The sequence below is a fragment of the Spermophilus citellus genome, assembly GCF_964194105.1.
Source record: "Spermophilus citellus genome assembly, chromosome: 11".
In the NCBI taxonomy this organism is placed as follows: domain Eukaryota; kingdom Metazoa; phylum Chordata; class Mammalia; order Rodentia; family Sciuridae; genus Spermophilus; species Spermophilus citellus.
In genome coordinates this window covers 27,607,703-27,621,647 of record NC_138192.1, presented here as the reverse complement: position 1 = coordinate 27,621,647, position 13,945 = coordinate 27,607,703, and the positions used below count along the sequence as shown (strand labels likewise).

The 13,945-nt window shown below is 40.1% G+C and overlaps 1 protein-coding gene across 1 annotated transcript in view; it reads right to left on the bottom strand.

The window, feature by feature from the left end:
- Positions 1-13,945, bottom strand: part of CFAP221 (cilia and flagella associated protein 221) — a gene marked incomplete at its 3' end in the record, with an annotated part of 114,787 nt that overhangs the window by 19,814 nt on the left and 81,028 nt on the right. The window contains exons 16-21 of the mRNA XM_081262200.1: positions 13,286-13,416; positions 11,042-11,122; positions 10,161-10,268; positions 9,933-10,067; positions 1,728-1,886; positions 102-193 (exon numbers count right to left, since the gene is read on the bottom strand). Of these exons, the coding sequence (XP_081118326.1) occupies positions 102-193; positions 1,728-1,886; positions 9,933-10,067; positions 10,161-10,268; positions 11,042-11,122; positions 13,286-13,416 (706 nt within the window). The remainder of the gene's footprint in view (positions 1-101; positions 194-1,727; positions 1,887-9,932; positions 10,068-10,160; positions 10,269-11,041; positions 11,123-13,285; positions 13,417-13,945) is intronic.

Genomic DNA, 13,945 nt, shown 5'->3' with positions numbered 1-13,945 from the left:
AGTAGGACTTGACCTATTGTTGGTATTTAACTTCTGGGGGTCTCAGCCTCTGTGGTCTGTGGACAGACATCTTCCCAGGAGACAGATGAGCTGTGGCTTACCTCTGGGTGGTCTCTCTCTTAGAGGTTTCGGGCAAGGATGAGAGTGTCAGGGACTGGAACCTCTTCCAGTGCATGATTCCGGGAATAATGTCCTGCAATGAAAGTTGGCTCAGGGGTAGAGCATGGAAGGGAACTGGTTGGTGGGGTGGAGTCTAGGAGGACTTCATTTCATTCAGCTATTTTCAATCTCAAAATGTTAGCTGCAAACTTACCATTTCATTAAATATGATTGAATTTTGCCGAAGCAAAAAAAGACAATTGCTTTTGTGACTGTAAAAGCGAAAAGGGCAACACAGAAGTGCACCTGCTCCTGCTTCCTTAGCCATACAAGCAACATGTCCTTGTGATGGGGGCCGATGTGGCCTTACGATTGGCTTTGAGGATTATGAATGCAATACTAATGCCCCATTCAAAGAGGCTGGGTTGTTCTCCAGATGATAAGACAAACAGGGAAACTGTGTGTGCAAATGTGTTGGTGAAGCACCAAGTGCTGTCAGGAGACCATCAGCTCAGCTGAGTGCAAGGCATGGGATGGGGAGGGGGCAAGGCACACCTGGAAAGGCCGGTGGTCACCATGGGCCTCGTGGGCCTAGCTAATGAGCGTGGAACTGCTCACACAGGCAGTAGAACCCTGGCATTCAAGCAGGAACTGACATGATCAGATCTGTATCAAAAGATTTTTATGGAGGCCTGACCACAGCAGTGGTGAGCCATAGAGGAAACTAGGGGGAGAGTGGCAGTTTATGTAACTCTTATGTAAGAGGCAGGCTGGTTGGATAGGGGAATGAGCAAGAGGGAGGGATTAAGGACCACCTGAATTCTGTGCACATTCCATAGAACAAAAAGGCAAGTGGGAAATGGGCATTTTGGTGTTCTCCTATAATCCCAGCCACTTGGAAGGCTGAGGCAGGAGGATCACAATTTCGAGGCCAGTGAGACTTCACTATAGTGAGACCCTGTCTCAAAATAAAAAATGAAAAAGGACTGGGACGTAGCTCAGGGGTAAAGCTGCATGGGTTCAATCCCTGATTACTCCCCTCTACTCCCCCACCCCACACATGCAATTGAGGGCTATGCACTTCAGAGTGTGGTGGGTGGAAGTCAGAGATAATGACCCAATTAGGGATTTGTTGAGTTTGAGGGGCCTGAGGGTAACTACGAAGAGGTGTCTCTGGATATTCAGGTCAGGTTGGTCATTGGGGTAGAAGGAACTCTTTGGAGCCCCTTCTTTACTGTGCCTTGTCTGTCCTGATGTTTCTACACTTGTAGGGGCAAAAGCAAGAAGAGGTCAGACCATGGGTTTATGCAAACCATGTGACCATTTCACAAGGTTGAAATTCAAGTGAGTGAACATGCATGGCCTTTAAGGGGGAAATGTGAGAATGTTGAAAAAAGCGGGAAGCAGGTAACCCAAGAAGTGAGTATGGACGGGACCAGAGTGGGGCTAAGTCTCCGCCCGTGTCCCTTTAGGGCTGGCCGATGAGGGCCGTCGTTACCATTCTTACTCTGCAGCTGTGGCTCTGAGCTTCATTTTTTATAATTTCAGTGGTGTCCCTCCATCCTTGTGCCCTGCCCCTCCCCACAGCCCAAGGCCAGCTCTGCCAGGGAGCTGGAGGATGGCCTTACCGTGTGATGGAGAAACTGCTTTTGGGTGAGAGGAATGCTGGACCCCTTGTGGCACTCGTTGGTGAACATGTACTTGGGGTGGGGGCAGAGGTGGTAATCTATCAGCGTCTCTGCATAGGTCAGAGGGCGCTTGACGGCAAATAATCCTGGGTTGGGATTCTGCAGGAAAGAGGAAAAGAGCGTTTGTTTATCTGTTCCCAAGCCAGGCACAGGACAGGCGTCTGCCCAGGCTCTTCGAGACTCCTGCTAGCACTAACACTCCCGGTCCCATGGCGGCTTGTCTGGAGAGCAGAAGTGGGAGAGCACGTGCCTTGAAGTTGGCGGCATTTAAAAATATCACACCATCCATAAACGCCACTTCTCTGGTTTAAGAGCTTCACTGCATACCACTGGGACTTACCAACCTCACATGGAAACAAGTCTAATTGAAATCACAGCTTAAAATGGCTTAAAGTATTTGTTTCTAACTATGACGAATTGGGGGGAATTATTAAATAAGCAAAGTGGTTTTAAAAAGTAAAAAAAAAAAAAAAAGCTTCTTGTTCTGAAAACAAAAATAGCCTCTTAGAAATAATTTAAAGAGAAGACAAAGAAGAGGGTGACATTTGATCTACCAGGAAATGTCAATATTTAACATTGTTTTTGGTAGTATTTTTGATTCAGGAAGGCTTCATTGGGATACATTATCTGGTTTTAAGGGAGATCTTGTTTTTTTTTTTTTTAAATAACTTTAGTTAGTTTTTTTTTTTTTAATGTGGTGCTGAGGATCGAATTGAACCCAATGCCTCACACGTGCGAGGCACACACTCTACCACTGAGCCACAACCCCAGCCCTCTTGTTTTGGTTTGCTACTTTTTTTGTTTTTAAAGCAGACCTAATGGATGCACAGAGCAATTCTATCAAAATACTAAAATACAGAGCCTTTCGATGTTCTTTCCAGAGCTTGAGCAGTAGATCTCCTGTCCTTGCTCCAAACAACAACACAGCTTCCCCCTCATGGTTGCTTCATCTCAGATGTTTAAGAACCACTGAGATTTTGTTCATTTTATTAGTATGATAGTTTTTAACAATGAAAAAAATACAGGGCAGAGCGGGGAGCTCAGTGGTAGAGCACGTGCCCAGTGTGTGTGAGGCCCTGGGTTCCATCACAAAACAAACAAACAAGGAATAACCCCCCCAAAACAAAACAAAACACCAAACCAAATCCATGATTCCACTTGACTTATGGAAATTTGATCCCAGTGTCAAGAAACAGATGTCCCTCCAGGACTTAAATGGCATGCAGCTAGACTGGGAGGCACTCTGATTCTCAGATGCAAGGCAGGGGAAGGCCAGATGTAGTGTGCTGGTGAGGGAACAACACTGCAAAAATTGTGGGCTGTGGATGCAGAGAGGCTCACCTGCAGCCTGGGGGCAAGATGCAGAGAGGTCTCTCTGCTAAATGTCTGGTTGCAAAGGTCGGGGAGGCGGGAGGTGGGGAAGCCCACAGAGGGTGCCTGCAATGCCCACATAATGTAGAAATAAGCACACGCCTCTGTGAGCACTTGCAGTTGAGGCAAAGGGGCACAACACCAGAGGGGAAATTACCTCTGGGCCTTTAGGGGTGTCTGTGCTGTGGTCAATGGAGGGCATGAGAAGCTGTACGTGGCCAGAACTCTTAGTCTGTCTTGGGCCAAGTGTGATGAATGTGATCTTTTTGCAAATGGCAACAGCACTGTCTGTAAGAGTCGTCAAATTTCAGATTCCCTTGGATGGCCTTGGTTACTGGAGTTAAGTGATCTGAGCCGTCATCCCGTGATGCTTTTAATTGTCCTCAAGGTTATGTGTGCATATGGTAGCGTCTCACCAGGCTGCAAGGATTTGCAACCATAAGCTGTGGATTCCTGTGGTCCCTTCCTGTCCTTAAGCCCCCACCCCAGAGGCTGCTTCTTTATTTCTGGGTTTTGTGTCTCTCATGGTCACGACCTTCACTCTAAACATTATACTTATTCTTCCATTTCTTTTAAAAAAATTTTTTCTTAGTTGTATATGGACACAATGCCTTTATTTATTTTATGTGGTGCTGAGGATGGAACCCGGTGCCTCATGAATACTAGGCAAACGCTCTACCACTGAGCTACAACCACAGCCTATTATTTTTCCATTTCTTGATTAACAAACTCAGATGATATCTACTGAATCACTGTTACACAAGGTAAGGATTTGGTGTATGTATATGAATGCCTCATAAAAGCTTCTTTCCAATTTTAAACAGCACATTGCTCTTTTTTTTTAAGAGAGAGAGAGAGAATTTTTTAAATTTTTTTTTTTTTTAGTTTTCAGTGGACACAACATCTTTATTTTACTTTTATGTGGTGCTGAGGATCAAACCCAGCGCCCCGTGCATGCCAGGCGAGTGCGCTACCGCTTGAGCCACATCCCCAGCCCAGCAGCACATTGCTCTTTTAGTAACTTACTGTTGTGACTTGACATGACATGCTTTGGTACTTTTTCTGCAGTGCTGGCTGGGAATCAAACCCAAGGCCTCCCATATGCTAGCCAGGTGCTCCTCCAATGACCTATACTCCCAGTTTACCCCTATTTCTTCAGTATCTACCCCTATTTTCATGTGAGTGTTTCCACTAAAAATGAACACATTATCATTCCTATGTCCTGTACCTTTTCTCTGCAAGGCCAAGTAGAGGCTCAGATTATAATTTTTTTTTTTTGTGTGTGTGTGTTTGTGTGTGAAGGTTTAATATCTTGCTAGAGTTAAGAGCTTTTTCCTAGCATGTGCGAGGTCCCTGGGTTTGACCTCCAGTACCACAAAAACAAAAAACAGTTCAATATCAATATCATGGCCTGTGGTTCACTGATGGAGAAGAGTTCTAGTATCCAGGGTAAATAGATTCTATTTTTAAAATTTCCATCAACTCTTAAAAAATCACATGAAATTTTAATTTGGTTTCCTAGTTGAAACATATGGATTTTTAGTTGTTTTTTTTCCTGCCTGGAGTTTATAATTGCCTTTTGTTTTTCTTGAATAATATGCCTTTTAAAATCTGTGGGTGTTTCCATTCTCTTAACTGCACCAGTTGAGTGTGGAGTCTCCCTTTCCTAGATACCTCTTTACCAGAGCCTCCTCTTAGGCTCCTTGCCTATGTGCATCGCAAGTCTTTATATAATGCTTTACTGGTTGTTACCAGTATTTCTTTCTCTTTTTGTCTCTTTTCTTTCTTTTTTTTGGGGGGGGTTCTAATACTTTCTTTTGCTGCTGTATTGATGTATAATTTCCATATAATAAATCACACATATTTCAATATACAATTTGGTGTGTTTTGACATAAATTACGCCTTCAAAACCCCATTCCACCATACAAATAATAAACATTTCCACCCTCCCAGATGTATCTCATGCCTTTTGTCATCTCTTCATCCCCATATCTTGTCCCTTTATACCTGTCCACCTAATCCATCATCAGGCAGCCAGTAATCTGCTCTCTGTTTCTATGAATTACTTTAGATGTTCTGGACTTTTAATATAAATGGAACAATGCAGTATGTGCTCTTTTTATCTAACTTCTTTTACAAGCATGACCATTTTGAGAATCTTATATGTTTTTACATTATCAAGAAGAGTTCATTTTTTTTCCATTACTCAAATGTATTCCATTGTACGTTTATACCACAATTTGTTTATCCACTAACCTGCTGTTAGGCAACCCCCACCCCCATGCACATACTTTTGGCAACATATGAAGCTGCCATGAATATTCTTGCATAAGTCTCATGCCTCCATTTATCTTGGATAAATACTCAGGAGTAGAATGGATAGATCATATGGTCCCTGCATGTTTGCTAATTTTGTAAGAAACTGTCAAACTGTTTCTACTATAGTTGTACCCTTTAAACTCCCACCTGCAGTCTTTTTAATTTTAGATCATATTATAACAGAGGTATCTCATTGTAGGTTTAATTTGCACTTGGCTAATGATCCATTATCTTGTGCATCTTTTTAAGTGCATAATTTGTAAATCTTTTTTGGTGAAATGTCTGTTCAAGTCTTTGACCCATTTTAAACTTGGAATGTTTGTTTTCTTATTATTGAGTTCTGAGAGTTCTTTTAAAGATGTTTTATTTTATTTGGTGAGAGTACGTAGCTCAAGATCTCCTCTCAACAAATTTTTAAACGTTCATTATTGTTGACTGTAAGTATGACATTGTACAGAAGATGGCTAGACTTTAATAATCTTCCTTGACTAAAACTTGATGCCTGTTAATTTGTAACGTTCCATTTCCTCTTCCCTTCATATCTGACAAACATTCTACTCTTTAATTCTCAGTCTGACTACAGATGTTCCTTGATTTACTATGAGATTACATCCTGATAAACCCATTGTAAGCCCAAGTAAAAAATACTGTATTGTACCTAACCTACTGAGCAACCTGGCTTAGCAACACAGTATGTTAGAGTGCATTTTTTCCCCTCCTGATCTCAAGGATGACTGGGAACAGTGACTCACTGCCACTGCCCAACGTCACAAATATACCACATATTGCTAGACTGGAGAAAAAAATCACAATTCAAAATTCAAAGTGCAGTTCCTTCTGAATACATATCACTGTTGCACCAACTTAAAGTAAAAAATCATTACTGAACCATCATAAATTGGGGGCCATCTATATTTTAGATTCCTCATCTAAGTAGAATTATGCAGGCTTTGTCTTTCTGTGACTGGCTCATTTCCCTTGGTAGCATGTCCTCCAGGTCTGTTGGTGCATCTTGCAGAATTCCCTCCTTTTTAAAGGCTGAATTGGCATTCCGCTGCATAGTTTTATGGTACTTTCCTTATCCATTCATCTGTAGGTGGACATTCACCTCGGTTACTGTGAATAGTAGTGAACATAGGACTGTTAATATCTGTTTGATATCCTGATTTCAACTCTTTTGGACAAATATTCAGAAGTAGGTTGCTGGATCATTCGGCAGTTCTAAATTTAATTTTTTGAAGGAACCACATTTTGTTTTCCACAGTGGTACACCAATTTTGAATTCCTACAAGCAGTGTGGAAGGGCTCCATTTTCTCCATTTTCTCCAACACTTCACTCTTGTTGTTTTGGAAAGCGCCTTCCTGACAAGAGGGAACTGATCTCTCATTGTGGCTTTGATCTATTTTCCTAATGATTAGTGACACTGAGTATTTTTTCATACACCTGTTGGCCATCTTTAAGTCTTTTCTGAAGAAGTGTTAATTCAAGTCTTTAACCCATTTTAAAATTGAGTTAGTTTCTATTGAGTTTTTGAAGTTCCTTATATATTTTGGAGAGTAACTATTTATCAGATATTTTTGCCATTTCACAGGTCATCTTTTTGTTCTGTTGGTTATTTTCTTTGTGAATTTTGAGAGTTCCTAATATATCCTGGATATAAGTCCTTTATCACATATGTGATTTCTCCAAGTTTGTGATTTATAGTTTGTGATTCATATTTTCACTTTTTATTTTTACCTTCATTTTATTTATCTATTTTTACTTGGTGCTAAGGATTGAACCCAGTGCCTCACAGGTGCAAGGAAAGAGCTCTACCACTGAGCCCCAGCCACAACCCTATATTTTCACTTTCTTTCTTTTTTTTAAACTCTTTTAAAAAAATATTTAATTTTTTTTTAGGTGTAGGTGGACACAACACAATGCCTCTATTTTTATGTGGTGCTGAGAATCGAACCCAGGTCCCGCTGTGCTAGGTGAGCGCTCTACTGCTGAGCCACAAACCCAGCCCTATATTCTCACTTTCTAATAGTGTCTTTAGGAAGGAAAAGTTCTTAATATTGACAAAATTCAGTTAATCCATATTTTTAAAATACATGAATTGTGGTTTTGGTGTTTTTAGATAATCGCAAAGATTTTCTCTTATGTGTCTTCTAGAACATAATTTTAGGTTTCAAATTTACGTCTAGGATCCATTTTGTGTTTATTTTATAAATTTATAAGTGAAGTTGTCTTATCTTTATTTTATTTTGTTAAATAGATAACTGAATATTCTCATACTGTTTAAGAAGATTATTTTTCTTCAATGAATTGTCTTTGACCTTTGTCAAAAATCAGTTGGTCAAATATGTATAAATGAATATATTTCTGGATTCTCTATTCTCTTCCATTGATATATTTGCTTATTTTTAAGCTAATATTATTCTATTGTAGCTTTACAGTAAACTTTGAATTCACGTAGTATAAATTCTTCAGCTTTATTTTTCCAAAATTATTCCAAATATATCTGAATTTCCACTTAAATTTTAGAGTAAGCCTGTTAATTTATTTAAAAAAAATAGGATTTTTGTTGCTTGGGATTGTGTTGCACTTTCAGATTTGTTTAGAAAGAATTGATATCTTAACAATATTAAATTTTCTCATCTACCAACATGGCATGTGTCTCTATTTATTTAGGTTTCCTTTGATTCCCTTAGCAATGTTTTACAATATTCAGCATATCAGTCTTAATATATTTTTTGTCAGATTTAACCTGAAATGTTTTATATTTTTGATGCTATCTTTTAGTATTATAAATTTAAAATTTTAATTTTATATAGTTTATTTTTAATGTATAGAAACATACTTAATCTTCATATGGTGATCCTACATTCTACAATATTGCTAAATTTGCTTCTTGGTTTTAGTAGATTTTTTTTTGATGAATTACATTGTATTTTCTAATAGCCAGTAATTTTGTTTATGCATAAAAAGAGTTTTACATCTTCCTTCCAAATCTGGGTGCCTTTTATTTCTTTTTCTTGCCTGGTTACATTGGCACAGTTCTGAAACAGAATTCTTGAGAGCAGACACCTTTATCTTATTCCTGATCTTAGGGGGAAGACATTTAGTCATTTACTATTTGGTTTGATGTTAGCTCTTGGTGTTTTAGCAAATGTTCTTTATCAGGTTGAGAAAGTTCCCTTTATCCCTTACTCACTGAGATTATTTATCAGGAATTGATATAACGTTTTTCTGTATTTATTGAGATGACCGTGTCATTTTTGTCACAAACTTTTGATGTCTGTTCATGAAAGATATTGGTTTGTCCTTTTCTCTTTCTGTAATGTCTGTGACTAGCTTTGGTGTCAGAGTGATAGTGGTTTCTAGAATGAGTCCAGGAGTAATTGCTCCTCTTCTGTTTTCTGGAGGAGTGTATGAGTTTGGTATAATTTCTTCTTTAAACATCTAGCAGAATTCTCCTGAAGGCATCTGGTCCTGGAGTTTTCTTTGTGGGAAAGGTTTTTAGCCACAAATTCAGTTTTTTAGTATATACAGAGCTATTTGGACTGTTTATATCCTCTTGAAGACTTCACAGCTTGTGCTTCTAAATAAATTTGCACATTTAATTTATTCTTTGAATTTACTGGAATGAGTTTTTCATAATATTAACATATATTTTTTTAAATATTTATTTTTTGTAGTTGTAGTTGGACACAATAACTTATTTTATTTATTTATATGTGGTGCTGAGGATTGAATCCAGGGCCTTGCACATGCAAGGCGAGCGCTTTACCACTGAGCCATAACCCCAGCCCCAACATATATTTTTACTATCTATAGTATCTGTAGTGATGTCATCTCATTCCTAATATTGGTATTTGTGTTTTTTTTTCTTTTTTCCTGGTCAGATATGTTAGTGATTTATGCATCTTAGTTATCTTTTCAAAGAAACATTTTTCTATTTCATTATTTTTCAATCTGATCCTTATTATTATTTTTTTCCTGCTTAGTTGGGGTTCCTCCTGTTCTTCTTTTCCTAACTTCTTAAAGGGGCAGCTTAGGACATTAATTTGAGAACTTTCTTCTTTCCTACTGTACTATATATTACTGTAAATTTCCCACAACTTTTTGTTTGTTTTCATTTTAATTCAGTTAAAAATACTTTCTAGTTTCTCCTTTGGCATATATATATATATATATATATATATATATATATATATATATATATCTCATACAGAAGCAGAAAATATCAGTAAGCTATTGTCATAAAAATAAATGCTGGACTTGTCAAGAGACAGAAACTCTGATATTCTCCAAATGATAAATAATGATAAACAAGCTCAGATATTGTTTAACACTTGATATTCCAAAGATAAAAAAATATATACTTCCAATTATTCCCTCTGTTTTCTTATAGAGTAATTGCTAAAATAAAGGAATACAGGAAACAAGCCTTTTGCCAATGGTTACTTACAAAAATATAGAGCGGATCATATTCTGGGGACATGGATAAGGCCTCAGGTGGTTTCATAGCCAAGATTGAGGACTTTCCAGAGACCTGAGGTGTGGAGTCCTCTTTTGGAAGGATAACGATGGTGGTGACTTCATCCTAAACACACGAGGACCAAGAAGGGCCAGTTAGTCTTGCTGCTAAGACAAGAAGGAAAAGTGGGAGGAATTCTTGAAGGTGGGGACAGGTTACCTCAGCTCCTTGCTTCAGGGCTCGAGCAAGCTTTTGGGGCTTGTAACTTGTTGAGGACATGTGGACTGAGAATGGCTGATATCCCTTAATTTTGTACAGTTGAGGAACCTGAGGGTGAAAGAAGACAACTGACTGAGTATCCTTAAAAGGACCATTTGGTAGGATCTGCTTCTCAACCGCAGCTGTCGTGGTGAGGGTGAACCAGGCCCCCCTGTAGCCGTCCATTATGACAACTGTCAGTTGGGACCAGCACTGGAGAGGTGTCAGGGCCCAGTTCTAGCTCACATCTGTGTCCACGGTTACTTTCTCACACCTCAGGACTTAACTACAAAAGCACATCAAAATATCTTCATTTTCAAAAACACAAGTGGTCCTACGTCTCAAGAAAGGCTGCCTAATTTGTGTCCAGTTCATCTTGTGGTTCTTTTTTATTTTTTTTTGGGGGGGGGACACTAGGGATTACACTCAGGGGTGCTCTACCACTGAGCTACATCCCCAGTGCTCCCCTCCCCTTTAAATTTTGAGACAGGGTCTTGCTGAGGCTGACCTCGAATTTTCAATTCTCCTGCCTCAGCCTCCTGAATCTCTGGGATTCCAGGTATGGGCCACCGCGGCAGCTGCATCCTGTGCTTTGTCTTGAAGTTTCTAACAGATGTAGCTGAGGGAATTCATGGGCGAAGGTATAACCCCACAGAATAAAGACCCTGGTTTCTGTAGCCACATTAGGGAAAAAGGATCTCCAAGATTCTATCAAATTAGAGCAGAAAAATACTCAGTATAATCTAAAATAGACCAGAACTAATAAAATAATACAATTCAAGTTCAAGAATATTTTGTTCACTCCACATAAAACACCGAAATAATTATGTGACAGATCTGACCTGCAAGTTGAAGAAGGAATAGCTGTGCTTGATTTGAACATCTGAAGGCTTGATTGGGACTAGTCCAAGGCCGTCAGGAGCCTAAAATGGGAAAATAATGGGGGAAGAAAGGAAAGTCAACTCCAAGCAAAAGCAGGTAGGCTTCTATTTCCATCCTAATTTGAAATGTTAGGTGAAGAGATCTACTCTTAAAGCAGCCTTTCTCAGGACCACAGTTGCCACTTGATCTCTGGGACACAGGGCGGCCCTGCCATCCCCTCTTTGTGTATCTTAGAGTATGTGAATCTTCTTCTCCTCATGAGTGTCATGGAGGCTGCGAGGGATCACCTCGAGTCCCAGCTGTTAGAGTCCTGCGAAGAGTCAGGGTCGGCTCTCCTCATGTGTTGCCTTGACTCTGGGTGACAGCACCTTCCTGGCAGCCTGTCATTGGAGGCAGGGTCAAGGGCCTCTCACCCTAGGCCAGTTCCAGAGTTCCTCACGGCCTCAGCTGAGGCCTTTGCCAAAACCGATGGCAGCCCTACTTCTCCGTCCAGTCCTGTTCCCTGTGCTGGCCTTTCAGAGAGGCTGGCTCCCAGAGTACTTCCTGCGTGCTCATGTGCACAGACACTAGAGAACCTGGAACCGGGCCTGGCAGACTACAGGAATTCCACAAATACCATCCTTTACCTAGGCTGAGACACCACCATTCAATTAATATGATGCAATGTTAATGTGACGTCATTCGCAAGACATTTCCCAATTTCAAAGATGCTACATGTACAAAAAAAGAATTGACGAGGGGCTGGGACTGTGGCTCAGTGGTAGGGTGCTTGCTTGGCACACGTGAGGCTCTGGGTTCAATTCTCAGTACCACATTAAAAAAATTAATAAATAAGATAAAGATATTGTGTCTATGTATAACTAAAAAAATCAATAGAATCCTGTATTTGTGGAATAAATGAATAAATTCTTGTATAGATAGAAATGCTGAGCCCTCCATTTTAAAAAAATATTTATTTTTTAGTTGTAGTTGGACACAACACTTTTATTTCACTTGTTGATTTTTTTAATATGGTGCTGAGGATCGAACCCAGGGTCTCGCATATGCGAGGGGAGCGCTCTACCACTGAGCCACAACCCTGGCCCCCTCCATTTTTTTTTAATCAACCCTGAACAGGAGAGATGTTCTAGCAGCACTAACTAAATAACAAAGGAAATATGCAAGCTGTGACCTATTCAAAAAAAATGAGGGGGGCTCCATGGCACCATGATGACACCCCAGCACCCTTTTGCTCCATTAGTCATTGAGCATCAGATAATTTTTATGGTGGGAATATCACAGATTTCATTTTTAATGAATTAAGCAGTAGAATCTGTTAAATCATGTAATTATCAAACTCTGAAAACGTGGAATTTCTAAATTTCATCCAATAATTCTTGGGGAAATTAACCTGAAATATTTTGGGATACGTATAGTGGGTTTATTCTTTAAAATTAAAAAGATCATTCTGCACAAGCACTTGCAATAAGGGTCTCAGCACATGCTCTGTTGATGTGAATCTGAGCGACATTTCATGGCTGGTTATGTGATCTTGTGCCTCCGTTTCCCCATCTGTGAAACAATGAATCTAGCACATAGATTCATTGGAGATCAAATGAAGTCACACCTGAAACACTTAGGTGCATTTAAGAGTTGATTAATGATTATTTTCACTATAATGCATTATTGTGCCTGTAAAGGGAGGAGAATGGGCTGTCACACCCTGACAGAGGAGGGACAGAGAGAGGGGAAATTCTGAGTCTGATGTGTTAGCTTGACAGATTCTGGGACAAGAATCTTCTTGACTAGGTTGGGCCCAGACTAGGGGCTGCTGTTCTCTTAGCCTCTTATTTATTGTGTATCAGAAGGTCCAGCTGAGCAGAGCCTGCCTCCCCAGGCCAGGTGGTCCTCTCTGTGCTTATCTGCCCATCTGCTCTTAGGCCTGATTCCAGGGCAGCTGGAATCAGTGTCCATGCTGGGTTCCAGCCTGGGTTACCAGGGAGCTCTGCACAGGCATGCCGGGTGTATCAGGTGTACCAGGAGTTCCAGTACAGGGCAGGTAGCTAGATGGCCTCCAGTGTTCCACTGGTCATAATTTCCTGGGCACAGGTCTCCCCTGGAGGCCTTCTGAGGAGGCAAAGGGGGTAAGGCTGGGCTTTTCCAATAATCTGCCCTATCACCATGAGATCATGCCTTCCCCCACCCAACAGCCTAATGGTACCCACCAGCTCCTTGTCACCCTGAGGAGGGCTGTAGGATGGGAAGGCAAAGGGCAGCACGTTGTTGGGTGACACCTTGAACCGGCAACTGTGATCATCCTGAGTGGATTGTGGAAGAAGGTTTCTGGAATGCTTGTCTAGGGGGAAATCAAAACAGTACTTTACTATCCTCAAGGTGTTTTTTTTTTTTTTGAGTGAAACTAACATTTGTAGTTGCATATTTACCACATGCTATTTCAAAAAGGATATTTATGCTTCTATGTATGCATACATAACATCTATTTCCATTGTTAGTTCCCCTCTATTCTTTACTGCAACCCCTTCTTTAACTTTTAAAATTTTTATTTATTTTTGCTTCAAAAAACTATAATTCTTTAAAAATATTTTATGAATAAACATTAATTATATATGCCAATGGGGTTCAGTGTGTTTTTTTTTAAAGAGAGAGAGAATTTTTTAATATATATTTTTCAGTTTTCAGTGGACACAACATCTTCATTTTTATGTGGTGCTGAGGATCGAACCCAGTGCCCTGCACATGCCAGGCGTGCGCACTATAGCTTGAGCCACATCCCCAGCCCCATGTGTGTGATAATTTTATCTACGCATATAGCATGCACTTATGAAACCTGGCCTTCCCTTTCTCTCTCTCTGCTCCCCACATAT